Raw genomic sequence first — 17,590 nt, forward strand, 5'->3', positions numbered from 1 at the left:
TATCACATCCTCATACACTGTAATATGCATGTGGTACTAAATAAACATAGCTTCTTCCCTGGAGCAGCGGACCCCTATAATCACTCAAGTATCACATTCAACAAACAGTAAATGACAAGTTTATATGTCTTTTTGTAGTTGACTGTAAAGATCACTTTCAATGGCAGCAAAGTAAAGGAGTATTTCATTTCTGCAAGATCTCAGATTGTTTGTGAATTCAAAAACACATCAATATCATGTTATAGGGGGCAAATCCTTACCCGTGGGTACCTGATGTTTAATTGCTGGATGTCACATGGAGCTTCTTTTTAAATTGCACGTGACAGCTTATTGCTAGGATAGGCCATTTCTTGCAGAGGTTCCGATTTCAGGTACCTTCAAAAATTGATAATTAATTTTTCTGTGCACGGCGCTCTTGTGGGCAGACTGTACCAGTCTTAATAGTTTCTTGTTTACTGTATGTTTATATTATGTATGTGTAAGGGAGGGTTCACATCATGTTTTATGCCTCAGTATACGTTCCAAAAAAAGGATGCAAAAACGCAGCACATCACGTTCTTGTCTTCTGCACAGTCCGGTAAAAAAGTGTTGTTGTTTTTTTTTTACAATGGAACTCTATGGTGAACGGATGCCACTGTATGGCATCAGTCTGAGGCATCCATTTAACATATACGTTAAAAGGATGGTAAAAAAAGTGATGCAAACCCACCCTAACCCCCTCTTGATTTACAGCGCCATGGAATTAATGGCGCTTTCAAATAACAATAATAATCCCCATCCTGGTGCTTTGTAGGTACAGCAACTTCAATTCATTAATCTGAATGGGGCTGAATCACAGTTATTCCGACAGTCAGTCTCACGAATATCAAGGTATATATCCTAGCCTTAAACTGTCACTTAGACCCATTCACACGACCATATTTTTAGTCGGCATCTGATCCGCATTTTTTGTGGATCAGATGCAGACCCATTTATTTCAATGGAGCTGCAAAAAAATGCAGACAGCACACCGCATGCTGTCTGCATCCCTATGTCCATTCTGCCGTCCTGCAAAATAGATAGAACATGTCCTATACTTGTCCGTTTTGCAGACCGCAAAATACATATGGTTGTGTGAATGCAACAAGACTGTACCTCTTCCATGTGGCATATAATAACTGTGACCAATCAGATGTAACTCCCTCCACTGCTATCCCTCCCCTTTCACAGCATGCTACTACAGCAGGAACATCCTCCTTCCAAACTGATGAATTAGGGTTTAGACACAAGGCAATCTGGGTTGCGCCCAAGGATTGCAGTTTAGCGCCACTAGCATAGAAATGAATGGGGTCGCAGCACAACTCGCGTGTGTGTGTGACCCCAGAATTGCTAAAAATATAACAGTACTGGACTGCTGGGGCATAAAATTTGCCATAACATGGCAAAATAAAAAAAAGGAATGGCTTTTGAAATGTGGAGATCAAAAAACCAAAAAAACAAAACCCCAAAAATAAATAAAAATCAACATGCCTTACAGAGGACTTTAAGTTTTGTTAAACTAAGTACCGTTACAATCGGGGTGCGCTCCACTGATGCTGCTATAACTTTCCTTTTTTTCAAACGCCCCTCGACTGCCCCGGTGTACCCCCGTTCTGTTTTCGCACTCTTTATGCTAATAGATAGCAAAGGTACAAGGAGGAGGAGATGCCAGCGCTTCTCAGTCGGCGTCTACTTCTCCCTGGCTGGGGTGCGGTCCCATCATCACAGCAGAGAAAAAAAAAATAGGCTGCATTCATAAAGGGTATCTATCAGCAGAATCAACCCTATTAAACAGTTATAATGCCTGGTAGGGCTGACCCGATTAAAAAAAATTCCCCCCAATTTGTTGCTGCTTTGAGTAGAAATAAGTAGTCTTTAAATATACAAACTAAAACTTAAGTGCACTAGCCAGTCAGTGCACCTTAGCTCCAGCTGCTTCCCGGACACTTCCCCTTCACGTGGATGTCGGGTCTTGTTAAATCAAGTGTCTGGGGGGGTGTCTAGGGAAGCAAAGGGGAGGGGTTAAGGTGCACTCAGTGGCTAGGTTCCAGCCTTGGTGCACTTAAGCCCTAATTTTCAAATCCTTACAAACACTTATGCCTCCTAAACAGAGCAATGGATCGGGGGAAGAAAGGTATGTTTTTAAAGCCTCATGCAGACGTCCGTGGAACACGGTCCGTGAGATACCGGACTGGCATTGCAGGAGCACACGGCGTCATTGGTTGCTATGACGCCGTGCGCTCCTGCAATGCCAGTCCGGTATCTTACGGACCGTGTTCCACGGACGCCTGCATGAGGCTTAACTAGTAGGGTCAGCACTACTAGGCATTATGACTGGCTTAATAGGATCAATCCTGCTGACAGATGCCCTTAAAGGAGTAAACTAATGCAGTAATTATGCCTGGGTGTTGCTAGAGAAACTGAACCCAATTGTCAACTGTATTCGGTTGACTGGTTGGTTTTGTAGTTAAGGAGGTAACTGCTTTTTCACATACAGCCAGGCATGGCAGAACAGCTTTTTTCCTCCAATAAATAAAATAATCATTTAAAACATAATTTTTTGCTTACTTGGGGTATTGCTGCTTAATGTAAAGTAGCTCTGAAGATCGGAAACCTTCATGTGTGACAAATATGCAAAAACAGAAAAAAACTAGAAAGGGACAAATACTTTTTCACAGCACCATAAATTAAAATCTCGGGAAAACAATGATCAACCCTATTAAATCAAGCATACTGCCTGGTAGATTTAACCATGCTAATTACAAAAATACCTTTTGCCTGTATGTTAAACAGTTGCAGAGATACCTGTGTGTCTATTCATATGCAAATGAGCATGTTTGAGCACCAGGGGGCGAGGATGAATCATTGGAGCACTGCTTTTGTAACACTCCCTGTGCTCTGTATACTCCCCCTCCCCTTGATTGACAGCGCTGAGGACAGAGCTGGTAAATATCATATACACCAGTGTTTCCCAACCAGTGTGCCTCCAGCTGTTGCAAAACTACAACTCCCAGCATGCCCGCACAGCCAAAGGCTGTCCAGGCATGCTGGGTGTTGTAGTTTTGCAATAGCTGGAGACACACTGGTTGGGAAACACTGATATACACTACTTCCTATAGCCTTACCGTGTTGAGAATAGAGGTTTTCTATGCTTAGAAAGTGAATACATATTACTGGTTTATTCACAGGCTGTGTGCTGGCAGAGGCTCTTCAAGGGTTTCCCCCAAGACTGAAATTTACAGTGCTGTGAAAGTATTTGCTCCTTCCCAGTTTTTTTCTGTAGAGGCCCTTTTACAAACATATCTTGGTGACTATAGTATAACATAAGGCCGAAAAAAGACATTTGTCCATCCAGTTCGGCCTGTTATCCTGCAAGTTGATCCAGAGGAAGGCAAAAAAAACAAAAAACTGTAGAAGCCAATTTTCCCCACTTTAGGGGAATAAAAAAATTCCTTCCCGACTCCAATCAGGCAATCAGACTAACTCCCTGGATCAACGATCTCTCTCTAGTAGCTATAGCCTGTAATATTATTACGCTCCAGAAATACATCCAGTCCCCTCTTGAATTCCTTTATTGTAAGGTATGAACACTGCTTAAACTAATAAATGAAGAATACCTATATAATCAGTAATATATTTATTTTTAATTACAATAAAAAAAAAAAAAAAATCGACATAATAAATAGAATAAAATATAAATTCTGCCAAAGATAAATTTAAAAAAAGGAGCTTGTTCTCTATATAAAAATACTCAAGGAAAAGACAAGAGCAGCATTTTATAGATGACGGGTAACATTCATGCACATAAATGCAGGATGTAACTTTCATAGTGTCACCTCACATACAACACATTCATATTTTATATAATAAAATATTTATAGAATATTTATATCTATAAAATATTTTTAGACGGCTATGCTAATTCTAGGAGCGTCAGGTATAGCTACCCCTTTAGATACATCAAGTTGGTTGTATTCGTCAATTAGGGAGGATAATGATGAGAGGGCGTCTGTAAAAAAGCTTTGTTCCATCCCATCCACTTGAAGGTAATGATGCAGATGAGCCTACAATGACAGAAAACATTGTATTATGGTAGATAAATCACACAGGATGACAAATTTGCATAAAAATATATGTAGGTATACCAATCTTTAACCCTTTCAAAACAAAGCCATTTTTCACCTTCGTGACCAGGCTTAATTTTGCAAATCTGACATATGTCACTTTTATGTGCTAATAACTGAAATACTTATTTATCCAGGCCATTCTGAGATTGTTTTCTAGTGACATCTCGTACTTAATTTTAGGGGTAAATTTGGGTCAATAAGTTTTATCTTTATATTATAAAAAAAAATCTAAAATTTACAAAATTCTTTGAAAAAACATAAATTTTCTAAATTTGAATTTCTATGCATTAAAGCCAGATAGTGATACCTCAGTAGATCGTTTTTACTTAAGATTCCCTATATGTCTACTTCATGTTGGCATCATTTTGAAAAATCACATTTTTCAACTTTTCTATAAAATTTTGAAAACCAACTTTTTCAAGGACCAATTCAGTTCTGGAGTCACCGAGATCCTTACATAATAGAAACCACCCATAAATGACCCCATTTTAGAAACTACACCACTCAAATTACTTAACCCTTTAGGTGTCCCACAAGAATTAAAAGGAAAATGGAGGTGAAATTTTCAATTTTCAGTTTTTATGCAGATTTTTTATTTTAATCCAATTTTTCTGTATAACACAGCAAGGGTTAACAGCAAAATGAACCGTAATATTTATTACCCTGATTCTGCAGTTTACAGAAACACCCCATTTATGTTTGTAAACAGCTGTATGGGTGCACGGCAGGGCTCAGAATGAAAGGAGCAACATATGGTTTTTGGAGAGGAGATTTGCTGGAATAGCTTTGGAGTATTGTGTCATATGTGACATACAGTAGAAATGGCCGAAAAGTGACTCCATTTTGGAAACCACACCCCCAAAATAACTCATTGAGAGGTTTACTAACCACTTTCACCTCAGAGGCGTTTCATAATATTTGGAAACACATGGCTGTGAAAATTAAAAATTATATTTTTTACAAGAACAATTTGCCAAAAAGTCCACATTTTTCACTTTAACAAGGGATAACAGGAGAAAATGCACCCCATAATTTGTTACCTATATTCTCCTGAATATTGAAACACCCCATATGTGGTTGTAAACTGCTGTATGAGCAGACGGCAGAATTCAAAAGGAAAGGAGCGGCATCTGCATTTTCTAACATGAAATTTGCTGAAATAGATTTAAAGGGACATCATTTTTTTTTTTGTTGTTGACTGAGCTGTGTGGGGGCTAACTTTTTGCAGGGTGAGCTTTAGTTTTTAATGGTACCATTTTTGGGTACATATGACTTTTTGATGGCTTTTTTTTTTTTTTTTTATGAGGTGAAGTGGCTAATATTGCAATTCTGCCAGTGTCTTTTTTATTTTTTATGGGGTTCTCCATGTCATATACTTGATAAGATGGTTGTATTCTGTGGGTTGATACGGTTCTGGCGATATCAAATTTATATTGTTTTATTCATGTTCTACCACTTTTTATTAAACTTTTTTTTTTTGCATCACCAAATCGAAGACCCATAACTTTTTGACTTTTCCATCAATGTAGCTGCGTGAGAGCTTGTTTTTTTGCAGGACAGTCTGTATTTCTTATTGGTAAAATTTTGGGATCTATATGGATTTTTGAGTGCTGTTTTATAAAAAAAAAATTAGGAGGTGAAGCGGCCAAAAATTGCATTTCTGTCAGTGTTTTTTTTAAATGGGGTTCTCCATGTGGTATATTTGATATGATAATTTTATTCTGTGGGATGATACAGTTATGGCAACACCAAAAATTGTATAGTTTTTTTTCATTTTCTACCACTTTTAAATCATGAAATCACTTTTTATAAAAAAAAAATTTTTTGTGCATCACCAAAATCTAAAACCCATAACTTTTATATTTTTCCGTCAACATAGTTTTATCAGGGCTTATTTTTAGCAGGATGGGGTGTAGTTTTTATTGGCATCATTTTTGAGATGCATATGACTTTTTGATCACTTTTTATTAAATATCTTTGGGAGGTGTTTATTTTTTTACAGCGGTCACCACACGGGACTGGTACCGTGATCATTTTAGAGATCAGGTCATTACAGATGCAGCGATACCAATTATGTGTAGTTTCCTTTATTTTTTTTAATCTCTTAAAATGAGCAGATGTGGGAAAAGGCAGTTTATTTTACTTCATATTAAATGTACTTTTCATATTAAATTACATTTATTTTTAACTTTTTTTTTTTTTTTTCACACTTTCTTTTTTTTTTCTTGTAGATCCAGTGGGGCTTAATGGCTGTACTATACTTTGCAATGCTCTCGCATTGCAAAGTATAATACTATCAGTTTTACACTCATAGATGGCCACACTGAATGCCTTTGCAAGGAGTCTGGTTGCTATGGCAACCATCAGGCCGCTGCCATCGCAGAGCGGCAGCCCGATTGTTGAGAGAGGGACCCCCTTCCTCTGTTTACCCCTTGGATGCTGCTGACAGCGGCATCTAAGGTGTTATACTAGCTGCTGATGGTGGCGGCTCAGTAACAGAGCCGTCGCCATCAGATACATCAGGGGCACTGCACAAGGGGGCGCAGATGAGGGCTGGGGAGGGGACACAGATGGCAGGGAACATGGATGGGGGTAGGCTGGCACATTTGTAGGCACATACACAGTGCACGGCCGGCAAAGCTGGAGGCACGGCGCACAGATTGGGGCAGGGCGCTCACATATTGGGGGCTCGGAGGATATGGTACCTGATTTCAGGGTCTGATCTGCAGAGTGCAGATCAGAGCCTAAAACCAGCACTTTTACACTGCAGTGATCCAATTGGTTAGTCTGCACAGATATCACATATATAGCCCTATGGCAGACAGGAAGGGGTTAATGACCCCCCCAATGCCTGGGCCCCTCGTATATATTATACCTACCTGCTTCCTGGCACTCCCGTCGCTCCGGAACCTTGCATGGCTGCGGCTGCATCTCCCCGTTGCTCGGATCAAAACATCCAGCGATGGGGGGAGCAGCCAATAGGAGGCTGCGATGGGGACGAGCTACCCTAGCATCGAGGGTGACGCTAAGGAGGCTCATCCCCATCGCGACAGTCTATTGGCTGCTCCCCCCATCGCTGGATGTTTTAATCCGAGTGACAAGAAGATGCAGCAGCAGCCGTGCAGGAATCCGGAGCGACGCAGGTGCCGGGAAGCAGGCAAGTTTAATGTATACGAGGGTCCTAGGCATTGGAGGAAAGGGTGGGGGCATTATAGGGGTTGGATAAGCCTCTCTTTACCCCAGCCTTGAAGCTGGGTGATCGTACACATGAAATAACGCAAGCATATACTACTCCAGAAGTACTCTATTCCACAGGTTAGGAGATCATTTTTAATAAATGTAAAAGAGTTACTGACACAATTTATAGTTCATAGTGAAGATCTGTTTGATAATCTTTATCATAAGTATAAAATAATAATCCAATCTCATTAGCTTCTTGATGATTACGGACTGCTAGTATAAAGGAGGAAATTCATCAAAACTGGTGTAAAGGAAAACTGGCTTCCATCAGATTCCACCTTTCATTTTTCAGAGCTTCTTTGGAAAATGAAAGGTGGAATCTGGTTGCTAAGGGCAACTAAGCCAGTTTTCCTTTAAACCAGTTTTGATAAATCTCGCCCACACTGTTCAGTGGTAAATTGCTCCCCTTTCTGTGTCCTGCGCAGTAGTTTCGTGTCATCAGCTCGAACTTCTGTATACGTGTAATGAAGATGCATCCCAATACACGTGGCTGAAATGACTACCAGCAGTGATATACATACCTTCTTTCTGTACAGTCTAGTAAACCTGTCTCGGAGGTCTAGAAATGTGGGTTTCACGCACGTGTTGTTCGCCAACGCAAGGAGGGAATGGGTGTGACCAACAGGAGGGACAGAACACAGGCTCGTCTTCCATCCTTCCTGGTTCCAAGAGACAAACTGCAGGGAAGGCTTCAGCCTGACATAAAACAGATTTATCAAGAGACGCTTAATGCAGAAGAAGTAATGACATGACCAATCTGTTACTAACACAGTCTGCGTTTCATCATTGATTTCCATCAGCGATTGGGAGCCAAAACCAGGAATGGATCCTACAGATTTGCATCTCTTCCGTGTTTCTGACCTGGATCTGGCTCACAATTATTGATGAAAATCACTGATCAAACACTTAGGCCTCATGCACATGAACGTTTTTTTTTTCCTGTTTCCGTTCCGATTTTTTTTTTGCGTTTAGTATACGGTCCGTATATGGAACCATTAATTTCAATGGATCCGCAAAAAAAACAAAAAAAAAAACGGGAGGAACTCTGTATGCCTTCCGTTTCCGTATTTCAGTTCAAAGATAGAACAGTACTATCCTTGTCCGTTATGCGGACAATAATAGGACATGTTCTATCAGGGGCCAGCTGTTCTGTAAAAAACGGAATGCACATGGACATCATCCGTATTTTTACGGACCGCAAAATACTGAAAAAAACATTTGGTTGTGTGCATGAGGCCTTAGGCTTATATTACACGTTCAGATAATTGTGCAGATCATCACCAACAAGCGTTTGAAGGAACGCTTGTTAGCGATGATCTGTCAGTGAAATACTGGCGCCGATTATCCGATGAACGAATCTTTCAGCAGGTTTAGAAATCCTTGTTTGTTGGCGGCAGATTGTGTTGTGTAATCACGATCTGCTGCCGGCAAACAATGATTCAGTATGGGGACGTACAATGGCATTAGCGACTGCTCCTCCCCAATACACCGGTACCGGCTGTGTGAATCTTGTATTGCGGCGCAGACCCATTGACATGGTCTATTTCTTCTAAAAACAGTCAAGCCTGTCTACAAGTTGTTTTTTGGTACTTCAGCTCAGCCATATTCACTTCAATGGAGATAAGCTGTAATACCAGACATGACCTACGGAAGGGTGTGGAGCTGTTTCAACAAGGCAGACATGTTTTTACAATCTTAGCCCACTTTCTGCAAGCATTTCCGAGATCCTGCTCAGTCTAATGTGGTGGGGTTCAATAAATCTACTTTACAACTGCTTATATGTAAAATGTGGTACTGACATAACTACACACAATAGCAATATCATACTACAAATGTACAGTACACAAGGTGGACTCTATATAAACTTTTATGTAGAACTAGTACATATTAGGCAGAGACCGAGCTGTCAGCGAGCTCAGCTGACAGATTTCACACTGAAAGGGGCTCAACATCCTGCAATGTATGAGAATACATACAAGCTGCAGGAGGCAAAGCAAAATGTTTAATTAAAATCAATTCTTTTTTGAATTTATTATCGCTAGAGGTAGTCAGAATTAATTGGCTTGCTCGCAATTCGTAGCATGCAAACCCATCCGAATGTTATAGGGCTAGTCCTAATCACATCTGTAGGAAAGCCTGAAGAGATGCAAAAACGGATCAACGGAGCTGTCCTAGTTGGACATCTTCGGTCCATATGGCCTACAAGGGCTCATAGAGATCATAGAGGGGTATCCCCCTGTTCTGAACACCCCTTTATAAATCAGAATTAAACCACTGAGAAGCTGCAGCTTTCATTGTCAATGTATTATACAAGCAGTCAATCATCTTAATGGGTGACATATAGTACAATATTTCTGCAGGGAAACTGCATGTCCAGCTAAGGCTACTTTCACACTCGCGTTTTGGGGCGGATCCGATATAACAATAATACAACCGCTTGCATCAGTCATAAATTGATCCATTTGTATTATCTGTAACATAGCCAAGACGGATCCGTCATGAACTCCATTGTAAGTCAATGGGAGACGGATCAGTTTTCTATTGTGCCAGATTGTGTTTGGCTCAGTTTCGTCAAGCGGACAGCAAAACGCTGCAGGCGTTTTGGTGTCTGCCTCCAGAGCGGAATGGACACTGACTGAACTGATACATTCTGAGAGGATCCTTATCCATTCAGAATGCATTAGGGCAAAACTGATCCGTTTTGGACAGCTTGCGAGAGCCCATGATGGATCTCACAAACGGAAACCAAAAGGCCAGATTGAAAGTAGCCTAAACCATCAACCAGCTGCTGCTTGCCTGGGGTCTTATGAGCTACATCCATGGGCTCTCGGATTAAAAAGCTGCAGCCATGTAGCAGTAGTTCACATGTGCATATCTGTTGTAGACTGTAGTACAGCATATACCCAATTCACATGCAGTGACATTGGTTGGGACCAAGTTGCATGTACAGCCATGTTACTATATGCACAGTGGATGGACGCAGTGTCAGAAAAGGCATTCAGGATAAATAGAGCTTTATCTCTGTAACATTTGGATTACGCACATTTTCTGTAAGTGTTGATAGACAATTGCATTCTTATACTAACCGTTCAATATTTCGGCGGAGGTCTGATATATGGACGTTTCCTCTAACCATCAAAGCACATGCCAGGTACAGACTGCGTTTAGGATCTGATTGAATCAACTGATGATCTTTGTTAAAGGCATCTGAGAACATCTGATCCAACCTGTGTATATTGAGCGGAAAATTAACATTAATATTTAAATACTTAAAAATGGCTTTTATTGTATTGCTATTTATTTTTTTTATATTACACAGGGAATGTGTCATCAGAAAATGACCCATTGTTTAAATCATACTTCTTTTGGATTTTGGGCAATTTTATATTTCATTCTCTATGTCCCTATCTATATTTAAAAAAAACAATCATAAAATCCTGCAGTTTTCACACTGGCCACTAATAATATGTTCAGACTTCCTCTCTTTTGAGAGCAGCTACATGAGCCACAGACACAGCAGCTGACCCCACTGACTTATGGGAGAGTTTTCAAGGCATGCTCTATGACCTGTGCAGGGGTCAGGAGGGAGCTGACAAGCTCCAACATCAACCAATGTGAATGGTTCATCTTGTGTTATCTATACAGAGGTGTTACTTGTCATTGTAATTCTGCCTATAATGATAATACGATGGCTACTGAAAAGTTACCTGTACAACGGGAACTCATGACCTATTATGAGGCGTAGTTGCCAGTGCGAAAATTGCACGATTATATACATTTTTAAATATGTATTAACCACTTAAGGACCACAGGTTTATACCCCCCTAGTGACCAGGCCCTTTTTTACAAATCGTCACTCCACAACTTTAGCGGTTTATTGCTCGGTCATGCAACTTACCACCCAAATGAATTTTACCTCCTTTTCTTCTCACTAATAGAGCTTTCATTTGGTGGTATTTCATTGCTGCTGACATTTTTACTTTTTTTTTGTTATTAATCGAAATTTAACTAAATTTTTTCAAAAAAATGACATTTTTCACTTTCAGTTGTTAATTTTTTTTTAAAAAAACGACATCTATATATAAATTTTTCTCTAAATTTATTGTTCTACATGTCTTTGAGAAAAAAAAAATGTTTGGGGGAAAAAAAATGGTTTGGGTAAAAGTTATAGCGTTTACAAACTATGGTACAAAAATGTGAATTTCCGCTTTTTGAAGCAGCTCTGACTTTCTGAGCATCTGTCATGTTTCCTGAGGTTCTACAATGCCCAGACAGTAGAAAAAAAAACACAAATGACCCCATTTCGGAAAGTAGACACCCTAAGGTATTCGCTGATGGGCATAGTGAGTTCATAGAACTTTTTATTTTAGTAAGTTAGCGGAAAATGATGAATTTTTTATTATTTTTTTCTTACAAAGTCTCATATTCCACTAACTTGTGACAAAATATAAAAACTTCCATGAACTCACTATGCCCATCATGAAATACCTTGGGGTGTCTTCTTTCCAAAAGGTCACTTGTGGGGTAGTTATACTGCCCTGGCATTTTAGGGGTCCAGATGCGTGAAAAGTAGTTTGAAATCAAAATCTGTAAAAAATGGCCTGTGAAATCCGAAAGGTGCTCTTTGGAATGTGGGCCCATTTGCCCACCTTGGCTGCAAAAAAGTGTCACATGTGGTATCGCCGTACTCAGAAGAAGTTGGGCAATGTGTTTTGGGGTGTCTTTTTACATATACCCATGCTGGGTGAGAGAAATATCTCGGCAAAAGACAACTTTTCCCATTTTTTTATACAAAGTTGGCATTTGACCAAGATATTTATCTCACCCAGAATGGGTATATGTAAAATGACACCCCAAAACACATTCCCCAACTTCTCCTGAGTACGGCGATACCACATGTGTGACACTTTTTTGCAGCCTAGATGCACAAAGGGGCCCACATTCCTTTTAGGAGGGCATTTTTACACATTTGGATCCCAGACTTCTTTGCACGCTTTAGGGCCCCTAAAATGCCAGGGCAGTATAAATACCCCACATGTGACCCCATTTTGGAAAGAAGACACCCCAAGGTATTCAATGAGGGGCATGGCGAGTTCATAGAATTTTTAATTTTTTTTGGCACAAGTTAGCTGAAATTGATTTTTTGGGGTATTTTCTCACAAAGTCTCCCTTTCCGCTAACTTGGGACAAAAATTTCAATCTTTCATGGACTCAATATGCCCCTCAGCGAATACCTTAGGGTATCTTCTTTCCAAAATGGTGTCATTTGTGGGGTGTTTGTACTGCCCTGGCATTTGAGGGTCTCCGCAGTCATTACATGTATGGCCAACATTAGGAGTTTCTGCTATTCTCCTTATATTGAGCATACAGGTAATGAGATTTTTTTTTTCCGTTCAGCCTCTGGGCTGAAAGAAAAAATGAACGGCACAGATTTCTTCATTCGCATTGATCAATGTGGATGAAAAAATCTCTGCCAAAAAAAAAAAAGGAGGGGAAAGGCGTCTGCCAGGACATAGGAGCTCCGCCCAACATCCATACCCACTTAGCTCGTATGCCCAGGCAAACCAGATTTCTCCATTCACATCAATCAATGTGGATGAATAAATCATTGGCGGGATTTTTTTTTTTTTATTATTTTTTTTTTATATATACACAAAGTGTTTGCCAAAGCATATGAACACCGCCACCTCCTCAGCTCATATGTCTCGGCAAACGTATCTTTTACTGCAGAGGAGAAATCTCGTCTTGCAGCGCCGCATACACCACCTTTTGTGTAATCTGACAGCAGCGCAATGCTTCTGTCAGAATGCACATCAGTGCTGCAGCTGCTTGATCGCTTGGTCCACCTAGACGGTAAAAAAAAAAAAAAACAGGCCGCAACGCAATAAATTTATTAACATTAACTTTAGAGAACATTAACTTTTATAAACTTTTGAAACTGAACAATAACATTTTTGCTTACCGGTGATTTTTTTTTTTTAAACCTTTATAAGACAAACCTCTCCTTCCCCATGGGACAATGTGCAAAGCGCCAAGCGATGTGGCGAAGTACATTATGCACTTTGTCCCAGGTAAAAGGAGAGGTTTTTGGCAGCTCTGTGTGAATGGGCCCTAAGACCCCTGTGTGCCTGCCCTGTGTACGCAATCCCTACGCTAATAGTGTACCTGAGTGTGGAACTTGCGGAAACACTCCCCTATGCATAGGGCAGGCTGGTCAGGACAGTCAGGACAAAAAAAGGTGGTGTCACGCCTTATTCCACCCCTGCTACAGACACGACATCTTTTTCTTGGGGAACGTTGAGTTGGGGTACCAGGATAGACAGATGGGAAGTGTCTGCCATGTAGCCGGCTCACTACATCAGGGCCTTGGGGCACGGACCCTCCTGGATACAGGATTTCCGAAATGATCTCTTCCTGGAATTTTAGGAAGGATCCTGTTCTCCCAGCCTTACTGTAGAGAACAAAACTATTATACATGGCCAATTGGATCAAATAAACATACACCTTCTTATACCAGCGTCTGGTGCATCGGGAAACTAAATAGGGAGCCAACATCTGGTCATTGAAGTCCACCCCTCCCATGTGAAGGTTATAGTCGTGGACAGAGAGGGGTTTCACAATGACTCCAGTTGCCCTTTCAATTTGTACAGTCGTGTCTGCGTGAATGGTGGACAGAAGGTAAACGTCCCTCTTGTCCCTCCACTTCACCGCGAGCAGTTCTTGGTCACACAAGGCAGCCCTCTCCCCCCGTGCAAGTCGGGTACTAACGAGCCGTTGGGGGAAGCCCCGGCGACTAGGTCGCGCGGTGCCACAGCATTGAATTCCGACTAGATGCAAGTGCCGAAAGAGGGCCACGCTTGAGTAAAAATTGTCCACGTATAAGTGGTACCCCTTGTGGAGTAAGGGTGACACCAAGTCCCAGACAATCTTGCCACTGCTCCCCAGGTAGTCAGGACATCCGACCGGCTCCAGTTTTGAGTCTTTTCCCTCATAGACCCTAAAACGATATGTATAGCCTGTGGCCCTTTTACAGAGCTTATACAGTTTGACCCCATACCGGGCACGCTTGCTGGGGATGTACTGTTTTATGCCAAGGCGCCCGGTAAAATGTACTAGGGACTCGTCTATGCAGATGTTTTGATTAGGGGTATACGCATCTGCAAATCTGGATGACAAATGGTCTATGAGGGGCCGAATTTTATGGAGCCGGTCATAAGCAGGGTGGCCTCTTGGATTACAGGTGCTATTGTCAGCGAAATGCATAAAGCACATGATGGCCTCAAAACGCGCCCTAGACATTGCAGCAGAGAACATGGGCATGTAATGTATTGTGTCTTTAGACCAATATGACCGCAATACATTTTTTTTAGTTAGACCCATGCCGAGGACAGGCCCAAAAAAAATGAAAACTCGGAAACTGTGACTGGTTTCCACCGGAAAGGCTGGGCATAGAAGCTTTCCGGATTGGCGGTAAACTGTGTGGCGTAGCAGTTGGTTTCTGCCACCACTAGGTCATAGAGATCCGCGGTGAAGAACAGCTCAAAAAACTGAAGGACCGATTCTAAATGAGCCGTCTCCACGCGAACTCCAGACTGGGCGGTGAAAGGGGGCAATACGGGTGCGGCGGAAGCAGGGGGTTGCCAATTAGGATTTGCCAGCTGGGAGACTAAGGGTTCTACGGGCCTGTGAACGCGGTGGCTGCGACAGGGGAGTTATTGCACGTGCCACCGTACCAGCTGGAACTGCCCTTCTGGTGCTCGCCACTTCACCAGGGAATACGGCAGTGCTGGTAGAAGGTCCAGGGTGTGCTGCGCTGCTGGTGTATGCCGCACCATAAACAAAATCAGCGCTAGCACCACTCTGCTGCAAATGAGGATCATCATGCGGGGTATGCAGAACTCTAACATGGGATCGGGTACGCCTGACCGTAGCAGGGACCTCTACCTCGTCATCTTCGCTAGCGGTTAGAGTGCCACTGCTGTCTACAGGTTCATATTCTGAACCACTGGATTCAGCAGATGAGGCGTCCCCATCGCTTTCATCCATCACGGCCAGAATCCTGTAGGCCTCTTCAGCGGAATACCCCTTGTTTGACATTTTGGGTTCACTAAATTTAGGGGGTATTCCTCAGACTACCCGGGAAAAAGAGCATACCTACCTAGTAAAAAGGAGTGCCTTCGAAGTAAAGCTGAGATCGCTAATAAAGATCCAAAAAAGCTCAAAAGTGATCTTTTATAGCGGCGCAGCGATTTTATGGTGTTTTTGCAGTGATCAGAAAAAAAAAATATTCTGTCACTGCAGTGGGGCGGACTTAACGCAAGTGTGCGCACAAGATCAGGCCTGATCGGACGAACACTGCATTTTTGTAGAACCTAAGGTGACCCTAATGTACTGATATAGATCTGATTGCGATCAGTATTGATCACTTACAGATACTATATAGTACTAGTGCTGATTAGCGACAGCGATGACGCTAATTAGCGACTAATCAGTGACTGCGGTGCGGTGGGCTGGGCGCTAAACTACCTAGCAAGTAGCTAACTACCTGGCAGGGATGAGGGACCCTTACAGGGGGGGGGGGGGTGATCAATGACAGGGGGGTGGATAAGGGGGTGATCAGGGAGTCTAATATGGGTGATCAGGTGCTAAATAAGGGGTTAATAAATGACAGGGTAATATCTAATGTGTAGTGTGGTGATTTGGTGCTACTTACAGAGCTGCCTGTGTCCTATGGTGGTCGATCCAAGCAAAAGGGACCACCAGAGGAGCAGGTAGCAGTTATATCAGACGCTATTTTCAAAATAGCGTCTGACATAACCATTTCATTGGTCGATTCAAAAATCCACAGCCTGCCAGCCAATGATCGCGGCCGGTGGGCTGTAGATGAACTTGTGCACTACGCGATCCTGTGAAGCGCGCTCCTGTAACGCCAATTGGCGTTAGTGTAGCCTGAGAGCGCCGCAGCAATGACGCCTTTCGGCGTTAGGTGTGCGGCAAGCGGTTAATAACATGGAAAATTAAAAACTCATCAAAAATTGAAGCATTAAATCACAATTTTAACAATAGGTATTTTCCCATGACGCATTCCCTTTAAAGGGGACTTTCAGATCTATTGCAGCATTAACAGTCTATGTAAAGCTACTGATAATTGGTCACTGCCTTTACATTTCTAGGACATCTCAATACAAACTCTCAGCAGACACTAGGCACCGTCTCAAGAAGATCTGCCAAAGACTGCATTAAAGTTTTTTTTTTAAACTGATGATCTATCCTCTGGATAGATCATCAGCATCTAAATCGGTGGGGGTCCGACACCCGGGACGCCTGCTGATCAGCTATTTAAGAAGGTAGCGGTGTTGGCCTTCTCGCTGTTTGCCGCAGGCCCAGTGACGTCACGACTAGTATTAATGGCCTGGGCGGGGCTAAGCTCTGTTCATTTGAATGGAGCCTAGCCCCACCCAGGCCATTGATACTAGTCGTGACGTCACTGGGTTTGCGGTAAACAGCGAGAAGGCTGCTTCAGTACTGCCAGCGCCGCTGCCTTCTGATCGGACCCCCGCCGATCAGATGCTGATGATCAACTGCTGTATGATCTTAATGGCTAAGGCTAGACCCTGTGGTCAATAGTGATTAACCATTATCAAAGCCATAAATCAGTAAACTCAAGCACAGACCAGCTACAAAGATAGCCTCTAACTATGGAGGACTTCCATGCAATATACAGACAGTCCACTGATTTCAATGGACAAAGTGTAATCTCTCATTTCTCTTGTGGTTGCACTGTTAGGAAGATGAACAGTTGCTGCCATGCCCCCGTCCCCCCATGATCCTTGGCAGACCTAGCAGTGGAGTATGGAGGTTCCTCTAACTATGAAAAGAACATCCCCTAATGCTAAAAGAGTTCTCCAGTTAGTGACCATAAAAGTACATATGCCCTCTATATAATGAGCCTCAGATCTTACCTTCTTGTAGGCACATTAACATCAGCCAGTGTGTAGAGTGGCGTCAAGCTTGACGTCAGGTAATGGAGATGTGGAAATGGGACCAAGTTCATTGTGATTTCATTCAGATCCATATTTAGCGGCCCTTCAAACCTTGCAGAGCTGAATGATGAAAAGACATGTGGGGAGATTTATCCAAACTGGTGTAAAGGAAATCTGGCTTAGTTGTCTATAACAACCAGTCAGATTCCACCTTTCCTTTTC

The 17,590-nt window shown here is 42.0% G+C and overlaps 1 protein-coding gene across 1 annotated transcript in view; it reads right to left on the reverse strand.

Annotated features, from left to right (window-relative positions):
* Positions 1 to 3,695: 3,695 nt before the first annotated feature.
* TUBE1 (tubulin epsilon 1) overlaps positions 3,696 to 17,590 on the reverse strand; it is a 33,421-nt gene continuing 19,526 nt past the window's right edge. Inside the window, exons 9-12 of the mRNA XM_044291535.1 lie at positions 17,348 to 17,488; positions 10,472 to 10,612; positions 7,907 to 8,081; positions 3,696 to 4,082 (exon numbers count right to left, since the gene is read on the reverse strand). Of these exons, the coding sequence (XP_044147470.1) occupies positions 3,924 to 4,082; positions 7,907 to 8,081; positions 10,472 to 10,612; positions 17,348 to 17,488 (616 nt within the window). The 3' untranslated portion in view covers positions 3,696 to 3,923. The remainder of the gene's footprint in view (positions 4,083 to 7,906; positions 8,082 to 10,471; positions 10,613 to 17,347; positions 17,489 to 17,590) is intronic.

The sequence above is a fragment of the Bufo gargarizans genome, chromosome 4 (genome assembly GCF_014858855.1).
Source record: "Bufo gargarizans isolate SCDJY-AF-19 chromosome 4, ASM1485885v1, whole genome shotgun sequence".
Classification (NCBI taxonomy): domain Eukaryota; kingdom Metazoa; phylum Chordata; class Amphibia; order Anura; family Bufonidae; genus Bufo; species Bufo gargarizans.